This window comes from Gobio gobio (assembly GCF_949357685.1).
Source record: "Gobio gobio genome assembly, chromosome: 7".
Lineage (NCBI taxonomy): Eukaryota > Metazoa > Chordata > Actinopteri > Cypriniformes > Gobionidae > Gobio > Gobio gobio.
In genome coordinates, this window is record NC_137103.1 from 3,725,517 (window position 1) to 3,749,983 (window position 24,467).

The 24,467-nt window shown below is 42.5% G+C and overlaps 1 protein-coding gene across 1 annotated transcript; it reads right to left on the reverse strand.

Annotated features, from left to right (window-relative positions):
* Nucleotides 1–6,818: 6,818 nt before the first annotated feature.
* Nucleotides 6,819–19,114, reverse strand: crfb4 (cytokine receptor family member b4). The gene is made up of 7 exons (XM_079821845.1): nucleotides 18,866–19,114; nucleotides 17,373–17,490; nucleotides 16,936–17,105; nucleotides 12,184–12,338; nucleotides 11,254–11,401; nucleotides 7,734–7,888; nucleotides 6,819–7,656 (listed from the first exon to the last, which is right to left on the reverse strand). The coding sequence occupies exons 1-7, from the start codon at nucleotides 18,927–18,929 to the stop codon at nucleotides 7,417–7,419; spliced, it is 1,050 nt and encodes a 349-aa protein (XP_079677971.1). The 5' UTR covers nucleotides 18,930–19,114; the 3' UTR covers nucleotides 6,819–7,416.
* Between the last annotated feature and the right edge of the window lie 5,353 nt (nucleotides 19,115–24,467).

The window sequence follows — 24,467 nt, forward strand, 5'->3', positions numbered from 1 at the left end:
ATTTAGTTTTAGTCATATTTTAGTCTCATGAATTGTTTTAGTCGACTAAAATCGAATGAGTTTAGTTCAATTGTAATGCATTCATTGAGAATTAAAGCATTACATAACCGACTGTTACTGAATACATGACAGAACTGACTTTGACATAATTGTGTTTTGACCGTTCAAGCACAAAAATACACGAGAGAGAGCTCAATTCATTTTGTTTTTTTTAAATCATCTATATAGTTTTTATAATGTTGTACTTCTGTTTTAGTTAGTATATCAGGTTAAGCTAAAGCTTCAAAAACGTTTACGTTTTTTTTCAGTTAACATTTACATTTAATTTCAATGAAGATTTTTTTATGGTTTTGATACTTTATTGAATAATGTGTCAAATCCTGTTCTTAGTCTTTTCTCCTGAATTAAATGGGAATGAAATGAAACAGTTTATTGTGTAATCAAATGTGCATATATAATGAGTGACTTTAATTATAAACAAGCTGGAAATACACCGGGACTCTTATTTTGAAATGGCTTACTATTGTAGTTCAGGGCCCGTATTTATCAAGCCTCTGAGAATTACTCACAAGAACACTGCTAAGAATTGAATTCTTGGCTCAAAGCTGCGCTTAAAAGTTAGTCATCAAGCATCTCAGTCATACTTTAAGTGAAGTGTAGGACTATCTTAAGTGTCAGTCTTAGAGTTGATTCACGACACTTTGCTGTACCAAACAGGATTTTGGATGATGTCGTAGGCATGAACCAATCACTGAATAGATGTCCTTATTAAAGAATATTCTCAGATAAATTCACATTGAATGGTGAAATTCCTAAGAGGAGTTTACATTCAACACACATTTGACAATAAATAATTTTCAAGCGAATACATTATAATATACACATTTGAAATGAAAGATAAACACGTTCCCCTTCAGGGAACTCGCACTGCGTCATCGAGTACTCTGGGAACGCCCTCAGCGTAGCGCGTCTGAAGCATGAATTAAATCTATCCAATCCTGATTGGTGCTGCGTCATGACGTAGTAGATGACGGCATAACCGGAAGATGCAAAGGGACGCTGACACACAAACACATCAGCTTTGCTCTTCAGCTGAAGCGCTCTGTGTGAATTGTCTGTCTATATGGTGTTGTCTGTCCAAATATATATAAAGAAAAGTCTCTCACAAGCATGTGTATAATGGCGAGCGAGCAACAATTTAAGAGGTGTTTGCATCCGTGCCCGTGATATCTTTCGGGCTCGGACACACACCAGCTGTGTCTACAATGCCTGGGCGTGCAGCATGCTAGGGCGGTTCTCGAGGGAGCCGCCTGTAGCAAGTGTGAGAGGATGCCACTCAGAGTGTTGCGCTCACGGCCGGCCGTCTTTGATGAGGCTAGCCAAGCTCGCGAGCCCCGTGGTTCTGGGCCCGCCGTTGCTGAGGCATTTTCCCCGTCCTCGTCTGAGGGTTCAGGCGTTCTCCCGCCCCGTGTGGAAGCGGCTTCTTCCCTCGGGGCGGAGGACCTGATGCGTGAGCTGATGATTCTGAGGAATTAGATATTTTATTCAGCCTATCATTCAGACCAGGTTGCACGGGTTGGGTGATTATGGTGGCATTTAATTATGAGGAATTAAGTGTCACATTATCTGACTTTGATAAGTTAGATAATTTAATCAGTCTGTCATCCAAACATGTTTTACTTGTCTGAATATTCACCTAAGATGGGAGCATAACATGCATGGGCAGTTCCTGAGGGGGCTGCTTTCATGCATAGTGAGGTTGCTCCTCCTCGGAGCCCTCAGGAAGTTGATGTTGTTCTCGCCGCCTTGTGGCCTGCGGGACACATCAGTTTCAAGCAATTGCTAATCGTAGTGTCCGCCCTAGTGTTGCGGCCCTGTCGAGCTGCTCCCTTAGATGAGGCCCCTGCTGGCCAGCCCCCTCTCCCGGGAAGGAGCGATCGAGGTCGCCTCCCCTGTGGAGCTTTGGGAATTGATGCTGTGCTCCCGCCGTCTGGTACGCTTCGGGCCACATCGAATTCCTGTGAACGCACGCTGCTCCATCCGCCTCTAGAGAGACCTGCGGCTGACAGCAAACGCGTCTGCGCACTAAGAATCATTCTCGACTGCTCCCTGCTGGTCAGCCGCTTCAGGGGGTCGTGAGTGAGGCTCAGTGGACAACCGAAGCCAGCCTCGAGAGGTTCGGGTAATGGAACAGGAAGTTTACCCCCTGTTGGTAAGGAGGCCACAGAATGTGCTCCTCCGTTAGACAGGGAGTCGAGGTTCTACAGCCGGTACTTCATAGTTCCTAAGAAGGATGGCGAGTTGCGTCCAACTTTAGATCTGAGGTACTTGGATCGTTCTCTGAGGAGATTCAGATTCAAGATGCTTGCAATTCCTCCATCGTGATTCAGATCCAGTCTGAGGACTGGTCTGTCACGATGGGTCTAAAGAGGACAAATACTTCCATGTGTCCATCCTTCTGTGTCACAGGAAGTTCCTGAGGTTCGCTTTTGGGGGCAAAGCGTGCCAATATCGGGTTCTTCCAGATGGCCTGGCTCTTTCCCCTCGCACGTTCTCGGGTGCATGGATGTAGCTCTGGCTCTGAGTCTCTGGGGCATCCGTGTGCTGAACTACATCGACTGGGCTCATTTTGGCCCAGTCGCGAGTAGCAGCAGTTCGGCATTGAGATGTCGTCCTTGGCTGCTCTCAGTGCTTGGGGTTGAGACTCTACACGCAGTAGCGTGTTGACGCCCTCTCAGAGAACCGGGTTCCTGGGAGTCGTATGGGATTCGACTATGTTGCAGGCACAACTGTCTCCTGCGCGTGTAGAGTCCATACGGGCGATGGTCTCTATAATGCTAGGCCACAGCATCACTGTGAAGCAGTTTTAAGGACTGCTGGGGCTCATTGCAGCTGCGTCCAACAGAATATCTCTTGGCCTGCTGCACGAGAACCCTACAGTGGTGGCTGGGAATCAGGGGGGTTTCCTCGAGGGGAAAACCATTCTGTATGATCAGGGTAACGCGCAGATGCCTTCGTTCCCTCGTCATATGGAAGAGACCTTGGTTCCTGTCCCGGGGGCCAGTGCTGGGAGCATCATGTTGCTGGAAAACCGTTTTAACAGATGCCTCCCTCACTGGTTGGGGCGCGGTCATGGACAGCCGCTTTGCGAGAGGTCCGTGGGAGACCCGGCATTCCTCCTGGCATGTAAATTGCCTGGAAATGCTGGTGGTCTACAGAGCTCTGAGGAGCTTTTTCCCGGACCTCCGCGGCCGCCATATCCTGATACGAACAGACAATACATCTGTAGTTTCATATCTGAATCATCAGGGGGGTCTGAGGTCGCGCCCTCTATGCAGATTGGCTCACCAGACCCTCCTGTGGTTCCAGGGGAAACTGTCGTCTCTCAGAGCGATGTACGTCCCCGGGGACCTAAATCAGGGAGCAGACGTCCTATCGAGGCAGGGGCTGAGGCCCGGGGAGTGGCGACTTCACCCAGAGGTGGTGGAGGCCATGTGCGAGAGATTCGGCCCAGTGGAAGTGGATCTATTTGCGTCTCAGGAGACGTCCCACTGTCCACTGTGGTTCTCTCCCAGGCATCCAGCCCCGTTAGGGCTGGACGCCATAATGCCGACCCGGGTATGGTTCTCGGTCATTGTAGCACTGCTAGACGGCCCTCTGTGGTAGGTCCCTCTGAGGAGGGATCTGCTCTCACAGGCAGGGGGCACAATATTCCACCCCCGGCCGGAGCTGTGGAACCCCTGGGTCTGGCCCCTGAGGGGGCTCGGTACCTAGAGGCTGGCCTGTCAGCAGGTGTGGTCGAGACCCTACTTAGCTCCAGGGCTTCTTCCACCAGGAGACTGTACAGCCTAAAGTGGAATGTGTTCTCCACTTGGTGTAGAGATCGTGAGGTGGACCCAGTTAACTGCCCAGTGGCTTCAGTGCTGGAGTTCCTCCAAGATCGTTTCTCCGCCAGTCTTACCCTGTCCACGCTTATGGTGTATGTGGCTGCCATTGGGGCTTTCCACTCGCCTGTAGGTGATGGGCCTTTGGGGAAGCACCATCTGGTTGTACAGTTCCTCCATGGGACTCGGAGGATGAGGCCTGCGGCTTGCTCCAGAGTCCCAACCTGGGACCTGGCTGTGGTACTCGAAGGGTTGGCCGAGGCCCCCTTCGAGGCCCTGGAGTTGACTGAGGCAAAGAACCTGACCCTTAAGGCAGCCTTTCTCCTTGCTGACACCTCTCTGAGGAGGGAGGGTGATCCCCAGCAGTGATGCGCGGGTCAATGTATAAACAACCCGCACCCGACCGACGTTTTCAACTAACCCGCCCGCAACTCGGACCGCAAAAAAAAAAGAAGAAAATATTGTACCCGACCCGCATTTTTTAAAAGTAGTAAATGCTCATCGTAGCTCATTGGGCCATTGAGAAAATGTTTCAGGCCCTGGCGTGGTGCGCTCAGAGGTGCAGCAGCGAGAGCAGGAAGTTCTTGCGGCGGCCCATCATTTTCCATTTCAGCTCCAGATGCATATTATTGATGAACGCGATGTTTATGTTTCGACCCGGCTTGAAGAATTCATCAGCCCACATTTGGAAACCATTTGGAAAAGTGTGAAAGCCCTTAGGAGCGCAAACTGTTATTTTTCTGAATGCTGTATGATATAGCCTAGTGTTATGTAATACAGGCTTGATTTATTCATTTATTTCGTTTAATTTTCTTAACAATTAAGATGCTGCATGTGTTTATCCAGTCTAATCGAAGTGTGCGTCTCTCCCCCGACTTTCCCAACAAAAATCCCGCCCCCTCTCAGAAAATACATAAAACTGACTTTAAATGCGTTTAAAAGTAGCCTATTAAAATGGTACAATGGCATTGCTCAGTTCAACGTTTTGGGAAATCGGGCATTTTGTCCCGCGTCAGCATTTATTCAAAAGTTAATAACGCTCAACATTCAAAAGGTAAATAAGGATTTATTGACGATCCGACCGACCGTGACCCGAATATCATTAAAAATATTTTTGGATGACTCGTAACCGCGGGTAACCGCGGGTGGCCGCGGGCACCCGCTCATTTTGGATCAACCCGCGCATCACTGATCCCCAGGCCTTGGCTGTTACGCCAACTTGCCTGGAGTTTGCCCTCTGCAGAGTTAAGGCAATCTTTCATCCTAGACCGGGCTATGTGCCCAAGGTGCCATCTAATGTGGCACGGTCAGTGGTTCTTCAGACCTTCCATCCTCCACATCGCCTGATGGCGGAAGAGGGAAGACTTCACCTGCTCTGCCCGTTCAGAGCCCTAAGAATTGATTTGGAGAAGTCTTTCCAGTGGAGAAGTCTTCCCAGTGTAGAAAGTCAGACCAGTTGTTGGTGTGCTTTGGCTCACCCAAGAAAGGGCTGCCTGCATCGACTCAGACGATCAGCAATTGGATTGTCCAGGCTATAGCCGTGGCTTATCAGGTGCGCAATTTGTCTTCACCTATGGCCGTGAGGGCTCATTCCACCAGGGGCATGGCCTCCTCGGTGGCCCTCCTTTCTGGCATCTCGCTTCAGGAGATTTGCGAGGCGGCCGGGTGGGCCACCCCGTACACCTTCATAAGATTTTACAGTCTGCAACTCCCGGCAACGCTGGGGCCATAGTGCTCGCGTTCTAAGTGTGCCTGGTCTCCCAGCTTCACACTAGGACGGCCGTGATTGCGGTGTGGCATAGTGGGTAGTTCGTTCCCAGAGTGTCGTCACTCGACGACGCAGTGTGAGTTCCCTCGAAGGGGAACGTCTCGGGTTACAACTGTAACCCCTGTTCCCCGAGAAGAGAACGAGACACTGCGTCTCGTTGCCACACTTATCACGGGCAGAGCGCTCGCTTACTCGCAAATAAGCTAATGTGTTTGTGTGTCAGCGTCCCTTTGTATCTTCCGGTTATGCCGTCATCATCTACGTCATGACGCAGCACAAATCAGGATTGGATAGATTTCATTCATGCTTCAGACGTGCTTCACTGAGGGCGTTCCCAGAGTGTTGTCACTCGACGACGCAGTGTCTCGTTCCCTTCTCTGGGAACAGGGGTTACAGTCGTAACCCGAGACGTTGTCCACCATGTCTGAATTAAATGTTTCAAACTGGTGTGCTGTTAACTGACCTCCCTATATATGGCCTAGATGTTTTGATATAATCAGCCATTATGGATTTCAAAAGAAAACCGAACTGGCGGGAGGAAGAAGCGCTACTTCTTGCTGAATTAGTCGAACAGCGGAAACGTTATAAAAGGCAAGTTCAGCCCAACATTAATCAGCACTGAGAAAGATGGGGCCTGCTCTGCCGAAACGATACCGTTTGATTAACTGCTCATTGTCAAACATTTCAAAAACGTTCTTCCTCTTCTAAACAGATTTGCGCATGTCTCCTCAGTGCCATCACAAACCCATACTGGCCACTCCTAACCACTTGAGACCTCCCAAGCTGTCTTAAATAACTGGGATTCTTAGCTTTAACATATTTTGATAACTTGCTTTAGTAAATCTCATGAATTCTCAGCATTTAAGACTAAAATAGCACTTTGAGAAGCTTGATAAATACGGGCCCTGATGAGGAGATCAAACATGTGTTGTTACAACCGTCTAAAACATATAACTATATAAACATGGTACAGTAAACATTGTGATTATTCCTCAGCATTAGTTCATAAACATGACCTGTCATAAATGTGTGTTATAACTGATTGAGCCGCTCTGAAGCTGAACAGCGTCGTGTTTTTTCACTTTTAGATTCGCACGTTATAAATGAGGGCATCTGTTAAACAGGACATCACTTATGACCGGATCTGTTCCCTAATCGACCCTTTTAACATTTTCATCTCCTTTTATTTGTTGACGAAAATGACAGTATATTTTCATCATAGTTCTTGTCATCCAACAGTGGTTTTTAATTGATTTAATAAATCAAAAATAAATTTGATTTAATGATGACAAATTATTTGTTAACAAAATTAACACTTCATGTTTATTTGCTGCTGTAACTGGTAGTAAAGAGGAAGAGATGGTCAGTTTTACAGCGATCTGTCAGCACACATTAAAGAGACACAAACACACATTTATTGTTTGAATTGGGTATAAAAATGTCAGAATTTGAACGCTGAGGCTTTTTCAAACCAAAAGAAACAAAGAACAAAACTATTGCGATTAAAGCGTTTAGTGAAGTTGTGTTCACGCATCAACTGAAAACACACAAAAGATTGATTCCTGGGATGGAAGATCGGTTCATTAAAATGAAAATGGACTTTGGCAGCTTCCACACAGCCGACATGTTTACCTGTTGTAGCTTATCCATATCTTGTGCATTAAATAAAAACTTGCTTCGTTCGGCCAATGTTTTTGACCCTCCAATATTTTTGGGTTGGCAAAATGTCAGTGCATCACTAGTTAAAATGATTATAGTATAGCATTACAATCGTCTCAGTTCAGCAAGCAAATGCTCCTCTTCTGATGTGGAGCTGGCCATTTCCGATTTCTCCTCTTTGCTCTGTTTAATGTCTGCTCCTATAAAACCCTCATCCTCATCTGTCTGAATCCCCGATGGTCCTTCTGTCTGCTGAAATATCCTCAGCTCATGAAAGAGCTCCTTCGGCTGAGTGCTCTCCTGCATGGCTGAAAGTATGGGAGACTGGGGCTGCTGCGACAAAAACTAAGAGAACAGACAGAGAGAATGTCAGTAACACAAAACCGCTCACTATCCGTCGTCTCTTCTTAGCCTTGCATTACCTGTTTTAGGTTCTCTGGCAGTTTAGGGTCAGGGAAAATAATTCTGCATGCTTTGTAGCCGTACCACACGGCCAGAAAGATCAGGACAACAGCAGCTCCCACCACCAGAATACTGGCCAGGAGCACAACCGCTATGAGCCAGGGCTCCACCTCACCTGAGCAGACACAGAAATGACATTAAAGGATGTTGACATTGACCATGTGTACATGTGCACCAGTAATGTGATCATTTACAATCATCAGAGTAAAGACTTAAATCGCATTAAGATGTTTACCTGACCTCTTCACACACTGGTTTATATAGGCGAACGCTTACCACTGTGTGTGTGTTGGTTACACAGGTCGTGTTACTGAAGAACACACACTGGTTTATATAGGCGAACGCTTACCGCTGTGTGTGTTGGTTACACAGGTCGTGTTGCTGTAGAACACACACTGGTTTATATAGGCGAACGCTTACCGCTGTGTGTGTTGGTTACACAGGTCGTGTTACTGAAGAACACACACAGGTTTATATAGGCGAACGCTTACCGCTGTGTGAGTTGGTTACACAGGTCGTGTTGCTGAAGAACACACACTGGTTTATATAGGCGAACGTTTACCGCTGTGTGTTGGTTACACAGGTCGTGTTGCTGAAGAACACACACTGGTTTATATAGGCGAAAGCTTACCGCTGTGTGTGTTGGTTACACAGGTCGTGTTGCTGTAGAACACACACTGGTTTATATAGGCGAACGCTTACCGCTGTGTGAGTTGGTTACACAGGTCGTGTTGCTGTAGAACACACACTGGTTTATATAGGCGAACGCTTACCGCTGTGTGAGTTGGTTACACAGGTCGTGTTGCTGTAGAACACACACTGGTTTATATAGGCGAACGCTTACCGCTGTGTGTGTTGGTTACACAGGTCGTGTTGCTGGAGAACACACACTGGTTTATATAGGCGAACGCTTACCGCTGTGTGTGTTGGTTACACAGGTCGTGTTGCTGTAGAACACACACTGGTTTATATAGGCGAACGCTTACCGCTGTGTGTGTTGGTTACACAGGTCGTGTTGCTGGAGAACACACACTGGTTTATATAGGCGAACGCTTACCGCTGTGTGTGTTGGTTACACAGGTCGTGTTGCTGAAGAACACACACTGGTTTATATAGGCGAACGCTTACCGCTGTGTGAGTTGGTTACACAGGTCGTGTTGCTGAAGAACACACACTGGTTTATATAGGCGAACGCTTACCGCTGTGTGTGTTGGTTACACAGGTCGTGTTGCTGGAGAACACACACTGGTTTATATAGGCGAACGCTTACCGCTGTGTGAGTTGGTTACACAGGTCGTGTTGCTGTAGAACACACACTGGTTTATATAGGCGAACGCTTACCGCTGTGTGTGTTGGTTACACAGGTCGTGTTGCTGTAGAACACACACTGGTTTATATAGGCGAACGCTTACCGCTGTGTGTGTTGGTTACACAGGTCGTGTTGCTGTAGAACACACACTGGTTTATATAGGCGAACGCTTACCGCTGTGTGTGTGTTGGTTACACAGGTCGTGTTGCTGAAGAACACACACTGGTTTATATAGGCGAACGCTTACCGCTGTGTGTGTGTTGGTTACACAGGTCGTGTTGCTGAAGAACACACACTGGTTTATATAGGCGAACGCTTACCGCTGTGTGTGTTGGTTACACAGGTCGTGTTGCTGAAGAACACACACTGGTTTATATAGGCGAACGCTTACCGCTGTGTGTGTTGGTTACACAGGTCGTGTTGCTGAAGAACACACACTGGTTTATATAGGCGAACGCTTACCGCTGTGTGAGTTGGTTACACAGGTCGTGTTGCTGAAGAACACACACTGGTTTATATAGGCGAACGCTTACCGCTGTGTGTGTGTTGGTTACACAGGTCGTGTTGCTGAAGAACACACACTGGTTTATATAGGCGAACGCTTACCGCTGTGTGTGTGTTGGTTACACAGGTCGTGTTGCTGAAGAACACACACTGGTTTATATAGGCGAACGCTTACCGCTGTGTGTGTGTTGGTTACACAGGTCGTGTTGCTGAAGAACACACACTGGTTTATATAGGCGAACGCTTACCGCTGTGTGAGTTGGTTACACAGGTCGTGTTGCTGAAGAACACACACTGGTTTATATAGGCGAACGCTTACCGCTGTGTGTGTGTTGGTTACACAGGTCGTGTTGCTGAAGAACACACACTGGTTTATATAGGCGAACGCTTACCGCTGTGTGAGTTGGTTACACAGGTCGTGTTGCTGAACAACACACACTGGTTTATATAGGCGAACGCTTACCGCTGTGTGTGTTGGTTACACAGGTCGTGTTGCTGAAGAACACACACTGGTTTATATAGGCGAACGCTTACCGCTGTGTGAGTTGGTTACACAGGTCGTGTTGCTGTAGAACACACACTGGTTTATATAGGCGAACGCTTACCGCTGTGTGTGTTGGTTACACAGGTCGTGTTGCTGAAGAACACACACTGGTTTATATAGGCGAACGCTTACCGTTGTGTGTGTTGGTTACACAGGTCGTGTTGCTGAAGAACACACACTGGTTTATATAGGCGAACGCTTACCGCTGTGTGAGTTGGTTACACAGGTCGTGTTGCTGAAGAACACACACTGGTTTATATAGGCGAACGCTTACCGCTGTGTGTGTTGGTTACACAGGTCGTGTTGCTGTAGAACACACACTGGTTTATATAGGCGAACGCTTACCGCTGTGTGAGTTGGTTACACAGGTCGTGTTGCTGTAGAACACACACAGGTTTATATAGGCGAACGCTTACCGCTGTGTGAGTTGGTTACACAGGTCGTGTTGCTGAACAACACACACTGGTTTATATAGGCGAACGCTTACCGCTGTGTGAGTTGGTTACACAGGTCGTGTTGCTGTAGAACACACACTGGTTTATATAGGCGAACGCTTACCGCTGTGTGTGTTGGTTACACAGGTCGTGTTGCTGTAGAACACACACTGGTTTATATAGGCGAACGCTTACCGCTGTGTGAGTTGGTTACACAGGTCGTGTTGCTGTAGAACACACACTGGTTTATATAGGCGAACGCTTACCGCTGTGTGTGTTGGTTACACAGGTCGTGTTGCTGTAGAACACACACTGGTTTATATAGGCGAACGCTTACCGCTGTGTGTTTTGGTTACACAGGTCGTGTTGCTGAAGAACACACACTGGTTTATATAGGCGAACGCTTACCGCTGTGTTTTGGTTACACAGGTCGTGTTGCTGAAGAACACACACTGGTTTATATAGGCGAACGCTTACCGCTGTGTGAGTTGGTTACACAGGTCGTGTTGCTGAAGAACACACACTGGTTTATATAGGCGAACGCTTACCGCTGTGCGACTGGTTACACAGGTCGTGTTGCTGTAGAACACACACTGGTTTATATAGGCGAACGCTTACCGCTGTGTGAGTTGGTTACACAGGTCGTGTTGCTGAAGAACACACACTGGTTTATATAGGCGAACGCTTACCGCTGTGTGAGTTGGTTACACAGGTCGTGTTGCTGAACTGGCTGGTTTTATTATAGTCCAAACACAAAACCGCCACTTCAACGCAGTAGGTGACCAAAGGCTCCAGATCTGGTAACATAACTCTGGTCTGGTCTCTTATTAGTTTTTCCTGTTGAGAATAAACAAACTATTACCTTAGTTTATATTTATATAGTTTATAGTTATATTTAGTTAAATATTTAGTTTGCTATTGAATGATACATATACATTATATTGCCAAAAGTATTGGGACACCCCTCCAAATAATTGAATTCACTACTAAATATTCCACGCTCAACTGTTAGTGGTGTTATAACAAAGTGGAGGCAATTGGGAACAACAGCAACTCAGCCACGTAAAATCCCAGAGCGGGGTCAGCGCATGCTGAGGGTCACAGAAGTCGCCAACTTTCTGCAGAGTCAAGAGCTCCAGACCTCCAAACTTCTGTGGCCTTCGGATGAGCTCAGTAGAACACAAATTAAGATTTTTAACTCCAACCGTTGCATTTTTGGGTCAACTATCCCTTTAACACCCGCCAAATGTGGGTGAAAATCATCCGTGGTGAGCATCACATTAAAACTCACTAGTCAGTTTGAGGCAGGGTTATTTTACTAATACTAAAATCATAAACAAACAAAAACATTAACTGTTTCGTTAACTGAAATAAAATAAAACATAAATCTAAACCTTTCACTTCAGTTAGTTGCCAAGGCAATATTTCTCTTTTTGTTTCTCTTTTTGAAGTCTTTAAAATTCAAACACACTGTTTTTATGAGCTTTGTAGAGGCGGTTCAAAATCCTGCCGCGCCACAGAGCACCTTTCATAGCTTTCCATTAAATTACATTAGCAATAACTTGGGAAGAATATATGTAGAATGTGAAACTAGTAAATGGTGCCATTGCATTCATTACCTTTTTTGCCTCTCCTTTTTTCCAAAAATGGATGAGGTAAGAAATGTGTGTAAAGACACCCCTCAAGTGTGTTTTTCTCATTGGAGGATCAGTGATGTCAACTTCTGTTTGTCCTTTTGTGCTTGTCAGTTCGACACGAGGAGCACTGATCTCAGCTGCAGACACAGGGCAATGTTTTATTATACACTATAAACAGCAATTATTAGCATCCCTTCTTCATTTATGATTACCAAACCAATGCAATGTTTGATGTGCAGTGCATTCAGAAAAAGTCAGTTATTTTGTTGCAGTCTTATGCTAAAATGCAGTAAATGATGTATCATTGCTCATTCAGTTCCCCATAATGACAAAGCAAATAAAAGCTTTTTAAAAAATAACAAGTGAAATGTCATATTTACAGTATTTAGCTAAAGCCCATTGGTAGCGATTACAGTCTCAGATGAGTTCATGTCTAAATCATCCAGGTAGTCAAATGTTCAAACAAAGTCTGGACTACATAAAAAGAAGCATCAAGACGTTTCAGACTACACACGTGCTGATCATAGGGGTGTAACGGTACACGTATTCGTACCGAACCATTCGGTACAGGGCTTTCGGTTCGGTGCACGTATGTACGAACGGTTTCCGAATACAGTCTTTAACAGTTCACAGTCGGCTTGTTTTAAGCGCAGAACACACTTTAATCCGAGTTCCCACACAAACATATTTAGTATTCAGTCCATTTAATCACAAAATTCAAACGATAAATGCCGTTTTGACACTCTTTAATGTGGCGTGACTGATCACGGATCAAAGTTCAAGCGGCCGCGTGAACACCATCTCTGAACGCGATCGATCATCTCTTCCTAAAGAATAAACATGAATGAACATCTGAAGGTAAGTTGAGGATACATTACAATAGCGTAATCGCTCAATCAGTGTTTCAACTGCGGAAAGACCTCACTATAACTGCTGTAAACTAAACAATTTCACGTAGCATCACATTTACCTGAGGCAGACATTCAGTGTCCACAGAATTTTATTCACTAGAGAAATCAACTCTTTCACTAAATATATGCTCTATATATTCATTATATTCTACTTAACCTGTTAGTGATGTCTTGATTATTTCATAATAATCTGTGTGTAAATGATTATATTTCAACAATGAATTGGAGAAAAAACTATTTTATAATTAGATTTCTAAGTTATTGCAAAAACTGCCTTGTGTGAAGTTAACATGTTTGCATACAATGTGTTATTTGAGTTTTGATTAATATACCTAAAAATAAATTGCAACTGAATTTAGGATAATAGTTTGGGCTCTGTTGTTAACCTTTAATATTAATGTGCAAGTAAGGGCTCCCTGTATAGTTTACAGCAGCGGTTTTCAATAGGTGAGGCGCGCCTCCCCTGGCGGGCGCCAAAGAGCCACAGGGGAGGCGCGACGTGAAGAAAAAATAAAAATAAACCATATACTCTCGTCGCGGTATACTGGGTAAAAGCTACGCGGGATACTCGCGTCGTGGTACAAACGAGTTGACTGATTACTGACAAGTAGTAATGCTGACAGATTAAGCAATGGTTCCTTCTGGCTCAACGTGTGCACAGGTGCTCAAACAATAGGCCTACTCGAAAACTGAAGGATTTTATGAATGGCACCTGTTTTCAACACAAACACTCTACGCAGAAAGAGTGTTTCTTGTACTTAGAAAAAACTGCAAAACAATAATTTTTTTAAGGGGTAGGCTATGTTTATTTTTTTCAATCATTTTAAAATTAATTGGAGAATTAACTTGAATGTGCCTAATAGCCTATGTGTTGTAGCCATTAAATAAGCGCATTTAGTTTCATATGTTAAAACATTATGTTATTTTTTTTCCATCTATATGTTGATTATGAAAAGTGAACACCATGAGTAAGATAGGATGCATCGGGGACATGGAGTGGGTCAGACATGATTGACCACTTCATTAAGTTTCGTTTTGTAGAAAGACTTTCTTTAGTTTAAAGTGAATTTCGTTTTGTATAAATTGTATCTTAATTTTAATAAATGTTTATTCAACAAATTGCCTGGATTTAATAAATAAGAAGCAAATATAGCCGCGATCAATTGCATTGCACGCGTGAACTGGAGCGCATCATAAATTCATATCTCATATCTCTTTAATTTTTTATTATAAATTAATCAAAACTCAGTTTATGCCTCATAGACATGAAAAATATTTAAGAAAGCTTTACATTTCTTTAAACGAAACTATTCAAAACGAAAAGAAATAGGCTAGCTAACGTTACTCAATGTAATCCATGATGTGCATTTCTCTCTGTAGGCTAGGCGTGTTCAATACGGAGATGGCGATCTTCAACTTAATTTTTGCAGCTGACACAGACAGAAAAGACTAGTGTAGGCCTACTAATACAAATCAATGCACGAAATCGAACTTTTTTATTTTAAATTTTTCTTTTATTCAGCTCGAATGGGGACTTGAAGCAGAGACTAAATGCCGATCACGCGTTTCTGGTTGTCTGTGGAGAGCGAGTTCCCTCAGATCTCCACTAAGGCTATGCAAGTCCTAATCCCCTTCACCTCCACTTACTTGTGTGAGTGTGGGTTTTCCGCACTGACCATGATTAAAAATAAATACAGATCAAGGCTGCAGGTGGAGGACGACTTGCGTTTATTTCTCTCTGCAGTGCAGCCCCGCATAGAACACCTCTGCGCGTCAAAAGCGCGTCCTCATTGTTCCCACTGATATGGGCGGTTATTCAAAGTTCAAAATTAAAATTCAAATGACGTGAATGACACGTGCAAATGACGTGAATGGTGCATTTTGTTTATTGTTTAAATCTGAATGTATGATTTTAAATAATTATTTAGCCACATACAAATCTTGTATGTGGCTGAAAAAAAATTGTAATGCAAATCTTTTTGATCTGATAACATGCCTTCAATGCAGTTGACTGTTATGTGTTATGCGCTCCGTGAACAAAAAGCGTTGTCGTTCATTGATCAGAGAGCTGTCCATTGTGCTGATTTTGTTCGAGACGATGTGCATTAAAATGTGCGCTTGAAGAGATAGTTCACTTTAAAATGAAAATTCTGTCATCATATACTCACCCTCAATTTGTTTCAAGCCTGTATGAATTTCTTTCTTCTGCTAAACACAAAGCAAGATATTTTGAAGAATGTCAGTAACCAAACAGTTAACTGTTCCCATTGACCTCCATAGTATATATTTTTTTTCTTACTATGGAGGTCAATGGGACCAATTAACTGTTTGGTTACTGACATTCTTCAAAATATCTTGCTTTGTGTTTAGCAGAAGAAGAAATTCATACAGGCTTGAAACAAATTGAGGGTGAGTATATGATGACAGAACTTTCATTTTAAAGTGAACTATCCCTTTAAGACCCAGACACAAGTTTCACACTTGTAACATTCACATGTTAAGCATGTTTTGTTGACTTATGGTTAGGCCTACTGATGTTATGTGATTTTTAAAAGTAGCCTCAAATAGGCCTGCATAAAGTTGGAAGTTATTTGCTGTTGCAAAGATTTATGAATGCACTTCTTAAAAAAAAAAAGGAAATAAAATACAATATGAAAAAATATTTACATTTTATTAGTTGTTATTGAAACTCATCATTGCCAGGAACACACAGAAGATGGCATTTACTGCCGAGGCGTGTGTGGGTTAGAGCAGGCGGACAGGATTTTGGTTGTCTTATATATGTTGAATATCTTCAACAAACGTTTAGTTATAATTTAATTCATTAAAGTACAGACACTTTTTTTTCCCAGTAAATCACTGTTTAATAAAAATAAATAAAAAGCAATTTTGTAAAACTGCTGTACCGAACTCGTACTGAACTGTCAGTTTTGTGTACCGTTACACCCCTAGCTGATCATGTGAATTTAGTATGTGCATTTTTGCCAGAGTTACTTCCTGTGTTTTTACAACTGAGGATGGGGTTTGAATGAACACCAAAACGTCTTGTTTCTTTTTATGTAGTCCAGTGATGTTTTTTTTTTGTTACGTTTGAATTCATTCTGACATTATTTCCTCAAGTAGATTAAGTGAAGACTTGTGTTACCGCAAATCTGCGTCAGGACCAGAATGCAGTTGAGAGGAGCGTAGGGCACACTAACAGATCTTAGAGCTCCGGATAACTCTTGCCACTGGTTCAAGTGTACTTAGACTGTAAAGGCTAAAAGGTAATTTCCGTTTAGGACAACAATAATGTTGATTGACCAACCTCAATAGGCTGAGCCTTACCTCTGTTTAAAGTAATGTTACTCGAGCTGAGTGTGTGTGGGTAACCCATGGCATGACTAAACCAAAGCTACTATCAGAAGAGTAACGTTGGTCAACTTGTGAAATTTGACTGGTATAAGTACCAGCTAATGAAATATTGGTACAGTGACAGTCCTGGTCCAATCAATTCCAGTCAAAGTGTGAAAACACCTCAAAGATGATCTGGAGAAACTGGGTGCACTGGATATTTCAGTTTTACAAGCATTTGCAAAATGATCACAAATTTGAAGTATGAAGTCTAGATTGATGTAAAAAATTGGCATTTTGGCATAAGGCTGCAACAACAAGTGTGAAAGCGAAGGGTTCTGAATGCTTCTTTGAACATGTGACACTAGAGCGATATCAGTCCATTGATGATCCAGTAGAAAACCCCTACCTGTGTTCTACAGTCGCTTCAGTGGAGCATCCCTACTGCCAAAACAGTCAAAATAAGCATATCAGAAATCAAGTGACTCACTTATAACATCCACTTTTAAATCTTCAGTCCCAACCCAATCAGACGTGTCTTCATGTAGTTCTGTCCGAACGCGAAGTCGGTAAGATCCAAAAATGCTAATACTGTCAGTGAAATCACAGCTTAGAGATGAGCTGCGGACACACACTGGCTCATACTCGTCGTTCCACCTTCTACACACACACAGGGAGAAAATAAAACAACCAGACTTTCATCAACGCAGAGTTAATTTCACACGGCTTCATATTTCTGCTTCTAAACCCTCCAGTGCATCAGTGTATGAGCATTAGTCTGCAGTTTGGCCTTTTCTGTTTTCAGAGACAGAGCAGGCCACTGATGTCATTCTAATAGTGTGAATTAATTCAATTATATTTTAAAACAGTCACACATTTTTAATAGCAAGCAGTGAAACCTGTATGAGTGTATCATAATGAACTTACTTGACTTCAGCGGTGTAGTTAAACACTTTATTAGTGGCGTTTCGTGGCGGATCCCATTCCAAAACGAATCCCATATCCAGTGATTTCACACTCACATTCTCAGGGATCGGGACGCTCTCTGACCACACACACACACACACACACACACACACACACACACACACACACACACACACACACACACACACACACACACACTTACTAAAACAAAGGTCTACTAAAATACATCACTGGAAAATACACATGAAATAACAAAAGTCATGAAAACCCTGAAATAACACAAATGGGAGTAAGCATGACCAATAAATATTAATTTTCCTGAAGTGGATCTTCACTAAATACACATAATACATATACAATTCAACTTTGTGCCTAAAAGTGTAGCCTATATAGTGTGTTATCACTTTGTAAGGAGATTCATACATAACATAGGCACAATTATATATTATATTTTTATTATATCGTGACACAACACTGTAGCAACTCATAATGTAATAACTGCACATAATGTAATAATTCTCAAAATGTAATAATTTTGAGCTCATTTAATACAAATTTTTACATTGTGCAAAATGTATTACATTGCAAACATGTCATATTTTCATTATTGTAATAGTTTTTAAAACATATTCCCTTACAGTACATTTTTAAAAATCAAAAGCCTGTGAAATGCAACATTTTTACATATTAATGCTATTATTATTATTATTATTATTATTAATAAACAAAGAATTGGTATTTTTTTAATGTACTGTAAATGAATACCAATGCATTGTTTAATAAACATGTAATATGAATATTTAAATGTTGCTGGTATTTTAATACTGGCTTTATGTTTTAAAAACTATTACAATAATGAAAATAACATTTTTGGTGAGTTTATAAATGTAGTAATTTTCTCATAATGTAAAATTGTTATTACAGTATGAGCTCAAGATGTTATTACATTTTGAGAAAAGTATGACATTATGAACATTTTATTTATTATAATAATAATGTAACACTTATTACATGATGTGCAGTTTTTACATTATGAGTTGCTACACACACACACACACACACATGATCTAATGCATTTTTTAATGTTGTCTTTGCGTTTACAAACCAAAACTCTGAATTACTAAAGTTAGGTTAATATTCAATTCATATTCATAATTCATAATATTCAAAAATATTCATTTTTCTATTCATAAAGAGTTTAAATATAAGGGGAAAGGGTTTGGACACACACACACACACACACACACACACACACACACACACACTCTCTGGAAGTGTGTGATAGTGTGTAAATGTCAATCATTTAACAGGAAGTTCAGCGCATTTACTGTCAGACGGACAGGGTTTCCCCGAAACTACTGTTTAACGACACGACTACAGTTTGACAATAACTACGAAGTGTCAAAGAATATGAACTAGTAGAGTTGTTTATTATTATTACAGAAGTTTCCACGGGTGTAAAGTCTCTATAACACACACTGAATGAAACTCACCTGTGCTGACATAGACGATATAACACACCGAGAGCACAGACACACAGCAGAAGACGCTCTTCATTCTTCTTCACCAGCTCAATCGCCTTTAGAAAGGCCAGTTTGTTATTCAGTGTGCTCTGAGAGCCAGCGTGGCGTTTGTTTCCGTGTGTGTGTGTGTGTGTGTGTGTGTGTGTGAGAACGAGGAAGCGCAGTCAGAGAAGGAAAGCAAGAAGAAAAAAACGAATGTTTACAAGAAACCGCGTGAGAGGAGGCGGAGTCACAGAAGTCGGGAATATCCCTCATTTACAGCCTCTATAAAGTGTTTATATGCTACAAAAACAATAAATACATCAAATACTGTGTGTTGGAAATGCCACAAATCTGCTGTATGTTTTGTATTTGGATATGTGTGAATTTGCTTTATGAATATAAGGGTGTTTCTGCAACTATGGGCACTTTTAAGTCCCAGTAGTGAAATTTTTGCTCTATGTTAAAATGTGTCATATGATGCTTTAAAAATATATTCACAGAGCCATTACACACCTTGACAAAAGATATAATCACTGATTAATGTGAATTAATATAATATTATGAAGCATTTATAGCTCAAAACACCATTTTTCAATGTTGAGATGCATAAAATAAGCTAATTTAATTACAATTCAAATAGAATTGTTTAAAATATAGATTAATTTGCAGCATATTAAAATTCTTTGTATTATTTACTGATAATTTTTATGATTTTTTGAAACTAAATGTGCCTGTCCCACACTTTTCCTTACCGCAACAATGAAAAAAGCTTTTATTATGAAATTATCAAACACAAACAAGTCTAGTTTCTATGGAAACAGAAATGATCACCTGAGCCCATTGCTGACAGACTGGGCCACCACCTCACTCACAAGATACCAAAAAATAAGGTAAACATCATCTTTTCTGCTCTAGTATTTATTGTGCTTCCTTTCCATTCAGATTAATAATTGTGTATTTTGAACTACATTTAAAAAATATATATATATTACTGTTGAATTCATTTATATTAAGATGCAAAGAGTCAAAACTAATGGAGTAGGCCTTGCTAGCTGCCAATTAGATAAAATATTAGCAAAAATGTCATTACGCAGCAAATTTAAGTGTTGTGGTAAAGACCTTGTGTCGCGGTACAGACAAATTCAAGGTTTCCTGTATATTAAATGACAAATATTCAGTATATTATTAGTACTGAAGTGTGTTTGTGTGTATATATATATATATATATATATATATATATATATATATATATATATATATATATATATATATATATATATATATATATATATATATACACACATACATACACACATACATACAGACACAAGATGTCATTACCGCAGCACTGCTCTATTTCTTTTTTTTTCACATTTTCATTTGCAAAAAAATATTTTAACACTTAAATTGAGATGATTTACACATTAAAATTGCAACATCTGTCATTAAAAGTTAAATATGTTATATTTTGTGTGTATGGAAACAATTGACATCTAAGGTTACTGTAAAACTTTTACATGGCATAGAAAAAAAACATGAAATTCCCCAGAAAAAAAACATGAAATTCCCCATTTTGTATATTATATTTTTATACCAGTAAAGCTATTTAAATATATTAAATTTTTATAGAAATGAATAAAGAAAAATGTATAAAATGAACGTTATTGTAACGTTGCGGTAAAGACACTTTTTTTAAGAAGATGACCCAAAAAACATAAAATAAACATGTTCCAGATTAAAATCTTAACGACTACATTCAATTTTATGTACATTTTTATATGTTTTAAAGAATGTGATGGTTAAAATTTTAATTCATAGAGGGTGATATATTTTAAATTGGGATAGTCAAAAGTGCAAAAACACCCATAAATGGTTTGTTCCACTTCTGTTATATTGTTTGTGAGTTTATGATATCACTCTTCTTGAACGCTCATAATTTCATTTATTTATTTATCATAGTTGATATTATTAGTAGGCTATTATAAATATTTACTATATTAATTTAGTTTTCAGTGATGCCATGATAAAATGGACTTAAAGAGACAGCAGTTTTTTGTTCAAGGTTTTGTTCTATATTACCATTTTAAATTTCATATAAATAAATGCAGTAGGCCTATGACAGAGCACATGTACTTTATACTGTATGAATAGCTGAACATGTATTTGTTATAACATTTGAACATATAACAAAAGAAAGAGCCTTTTTTAATGTTTTATTCACTTCATGCATTCTTTTTTTATCAACACTTAAATAAGGGTGTTTCATTAAAAAAAAATTTAGCAAAAAGCTGATCTAAGGAGTTTATAATATGACAACTATTTGCATTGTGTAAATGTGAAGACAAGTGTAATTTAGCAAAATTGAATATTATGTGGCATTTTACATAGTTCTGAATTTGATGTTGAACATTTTAAATGTTTTTATGGCAACATTTTATGTATTTTCAAACAGCAGAATTATCGTTCTGAATTCTTAAACTGCTAATTGTTACGGCTGTGAATCAAAGACAATGGATCCAATAGCGTAGTGAGAAATATGCTCATTTATTGGGGTACACCAGCTCAAGGAAGCTCAATGTCCAAAGTCGATAAAGAGACAACAGTAGAGAAGAGACTGCAGACGGCAGACAGGCAGGCAAAACCCAGGCGATGAAGTGCAGGCGGCGAAGCAGGGAAAGCAGCGGGCACATGGGCCAGGCGGAATCCAGGAATCCGGAACGGAGAAGACACACGGAACAGGAACGACAGCCACGAACACAACACAACACCAGGAAGCCTGTAACGAACTGACAGTGAGTGTGTGTGAGAGAGCTGCAAATAAAGCCTGGTGATAATGTGCTGCAGGTGGAGGTGATGAGCACCGTAAGCAGTAACCACGCCTCCACACAACCTCACAAACACAGAGAAGAGAGACCATGAATTGATGAACCGTGACAGTACCCCTCCCCCTAGGAGCACCTCCTGGAGCTCCCAGGAGGACCTACCTGTCGATTGTAATCATCGATAAGGGAGTGATCCAGTATGTCCCTGGCAGGAACCCAACTTCTCTCCTCCGGACCGTAACCCTCCCAGTCCACCAAGTACTGGAATCCGCGTCCCCTCCGCCTAGAGTCCAGAATACGATTTACCGAATAAGTAGGCTCCCCATCTACGAGTCGCGGCGGGGGGGGAACCGGGACAGGCGGATTAATGCGAGCATGAAAAACAGGTTTTAATTTGGAAACATGAAACACGGGGTGAATCCTCCCGTACGCGGGAGGTAGTTTGAGGCGGACTGCCACCGGACTAAGAATCTTGGTGACAGTGAACGGGCCAATGAATTTAGGAGCTAACTTGTTACTTACGGAGCGGAGAGGAATGTTCTTAGATGAAAGCCACACTTTTTGACCCACGACGTAGACGGGAGGCTTAGACCGGTGGCGATCGGCTTGGGCCTTGGTGCGTTTACCAACCTGAAGCAGAGTCTCGCGGGCTCTGCTCCAGGTGTCACGACACCTCTGGACGAAGGCGTGAGCGGAGGGGACCGCGACTTCGGATTCCAGACTGGGAAAAATTGGTGGCTGGTACCCTAAACTACACTTAAATGGCGAAAGGCCCGTACCTGACACTGGTAACGAATTATGCGCGTACTCAATCCATGAGATGCGTTGGCTCCAGGAGGAAGGATTCTTGGAAACCAGACATCGCAACCCTCTCTCCAGATCCTGGTTAGCCCGCTCAGTCTGGCCATTGGTCTGGGGATGAAAACCCGAAGACAAGCTAACCGTCGCCCCTATTAATTTACAAAATTCTCGCCAAAATTTGGACACAAACTGAGGTCCCCTGTCGGAAACCACGTCCATCGGGAGGCCATGTAAACGAAAGACGTGATCGACCACAGCAACCGCTGTCTCCTTAGCAGAGGGTAATTTAGGTAAGGGAATAAAGTGAGCCATCTTCGAGAACCGGTCCACGACGGTCAAAACGACCGTCTTGCCCTGGGAGGGCGGGAGGGCGGTAATAAAATCTAGCGCAATGTGGGACCAGGGTCTCGAAGGGATCGACAGCGGTTGAAGGAGCCCATCGGGAGGGCGATTAGAAGTCTTACCCATGGCACAGACTGAACAGGCCAAAACAAAATCTCGGATGTCACGAGCCATCCCAGGCCACCAGAATCGTTGCTTTACCAAAAACTTGGTTCTATTGACTCCTGGGTGACAAGCTACATTGGAACAATGACCCCATCGTACCACGTCAGACCGAACTCCCTCTGGTACAAATAATCGACTCGGTGGTCCGCCGGGCGGAGGCGTTACCCCTTCTAAGGCTGATCTAACCTTCGATTCGACCTCCCATGTGAGTGTGGAGATACTAAGTCTCTCAGGTAAAATGCACTCGGGAGTGGACGGGCGTTCGGAGCGGTCAAAAACGCGCGATAAAGCATCGGGTTTGATGTTTTTGGAACCCGGGCGGTACGAAAGAGTAAAATCAAAACGTCCGAAAAAAAGAGACCACCGAGCCTGCCTAGAGTTGAGTCTTTTGGCAGATCTGATGTATTCCAGATTCTTATGATCGGTCCATACGATGAAAGGTACCCCCGACCCCTCTAGCCAATGACGCCATTCTTCCAATGCAAGTTTAACTGCCAACAGCTCTCTGTTACCAATGTCATAATTGCGTTCGGCTGGTGACAGACGGTGAGAAAAAAACGCGCAAGGATGCATCTTGTCATCCGAGGAAGAGCGCTGGGAGAGAACTGCTCCTACCCCCACCTCTGACGCGTCCACCTCCACCACGAACTGACGTAAAGGATCAGGTGTCACGAGAATGGGAGCCGAAACGAAGCGGCTCTTGAGGTTGGTAAATGCGGCCTCGGCTGCACCAGACCACCTGAACGCAGTTCCGGGGGAGGTCAACGCGGTCAGAGGCGCGGCTAGCTGGCTGAAATTGCGAATGAAACGCCGATAAAAATTGGCAAATCCCAGAAACCTCTGTAGGGCCTTACGGGAATCTGGGATTGGCCAATCTATCACAGCCTTAACCTTGTCAGGGTCCATGCGCATTCCCTCGGATGAGATGATATAACCTAAAAATGGAACAGACTGTGCATGAAACGCGCACTTCTCCGCCTTGACAAAAAGCCCATTCTCTAGCAACCTCTGTAACACTAGTCTGACGTGCTGGACATGTTCCTGGAGAGAAGATGAAAAAATCAATATGTCATCCAGGTAGACATAAATGAACTGGTCAACCATATCTCCCAGCACGTCATTAACTAGTGCTTGGAAGACTGCTGGGGAGTTAGACAGCCCGAAAGGCATGACTAAGTATTCAAAATGGCCCCTAGGGGTATTAAATGCAGTCTTCCATTCATCCCCCTCCCTTATGCGGACCAAATGATAAGCATTACGTAAATCCAATTTCGTGAATATGGATGCTCCCTGTAACCTCTCAAAGGCTGAAGACATCAACGGCAAAGGATAAGTATTCTTTACCGTGATGTTGTTCAGCCCTCGGTAGTCAATACAAGGCCGCAGAGACCCATCCTTCTTACCCACGAAAAAGAACCCCGCCCCCGCTGGAGAAGAGGAAGGGCGGATGAACTCAGAAG

Bases quoted from the DNA above. Each gene is read 5' to 3' on its own strand.
- crfb4 (XM_079821845.1), bottom strand. From the start codon at position 18,929: ATGAAGAGCGTCTTCTGCTGTGTGTCTGTGCTCTCGGTGTGTTATATC. The intron at 17,106-17,372 runs GTAAGTTCATTA...GTGTGTGTGTAG, and splicing joins AACTACACCGCTGAAGTCAA to AAGGTGGAACGACGAGTATG. The intron at 12,339-16,935 runs GTGAGTCACTTG...CTGTGTCTGCAG, and splicing joins TTTAAAAGTGGATGTTATAA to CTGAGATCAGTGCTCCTCGT.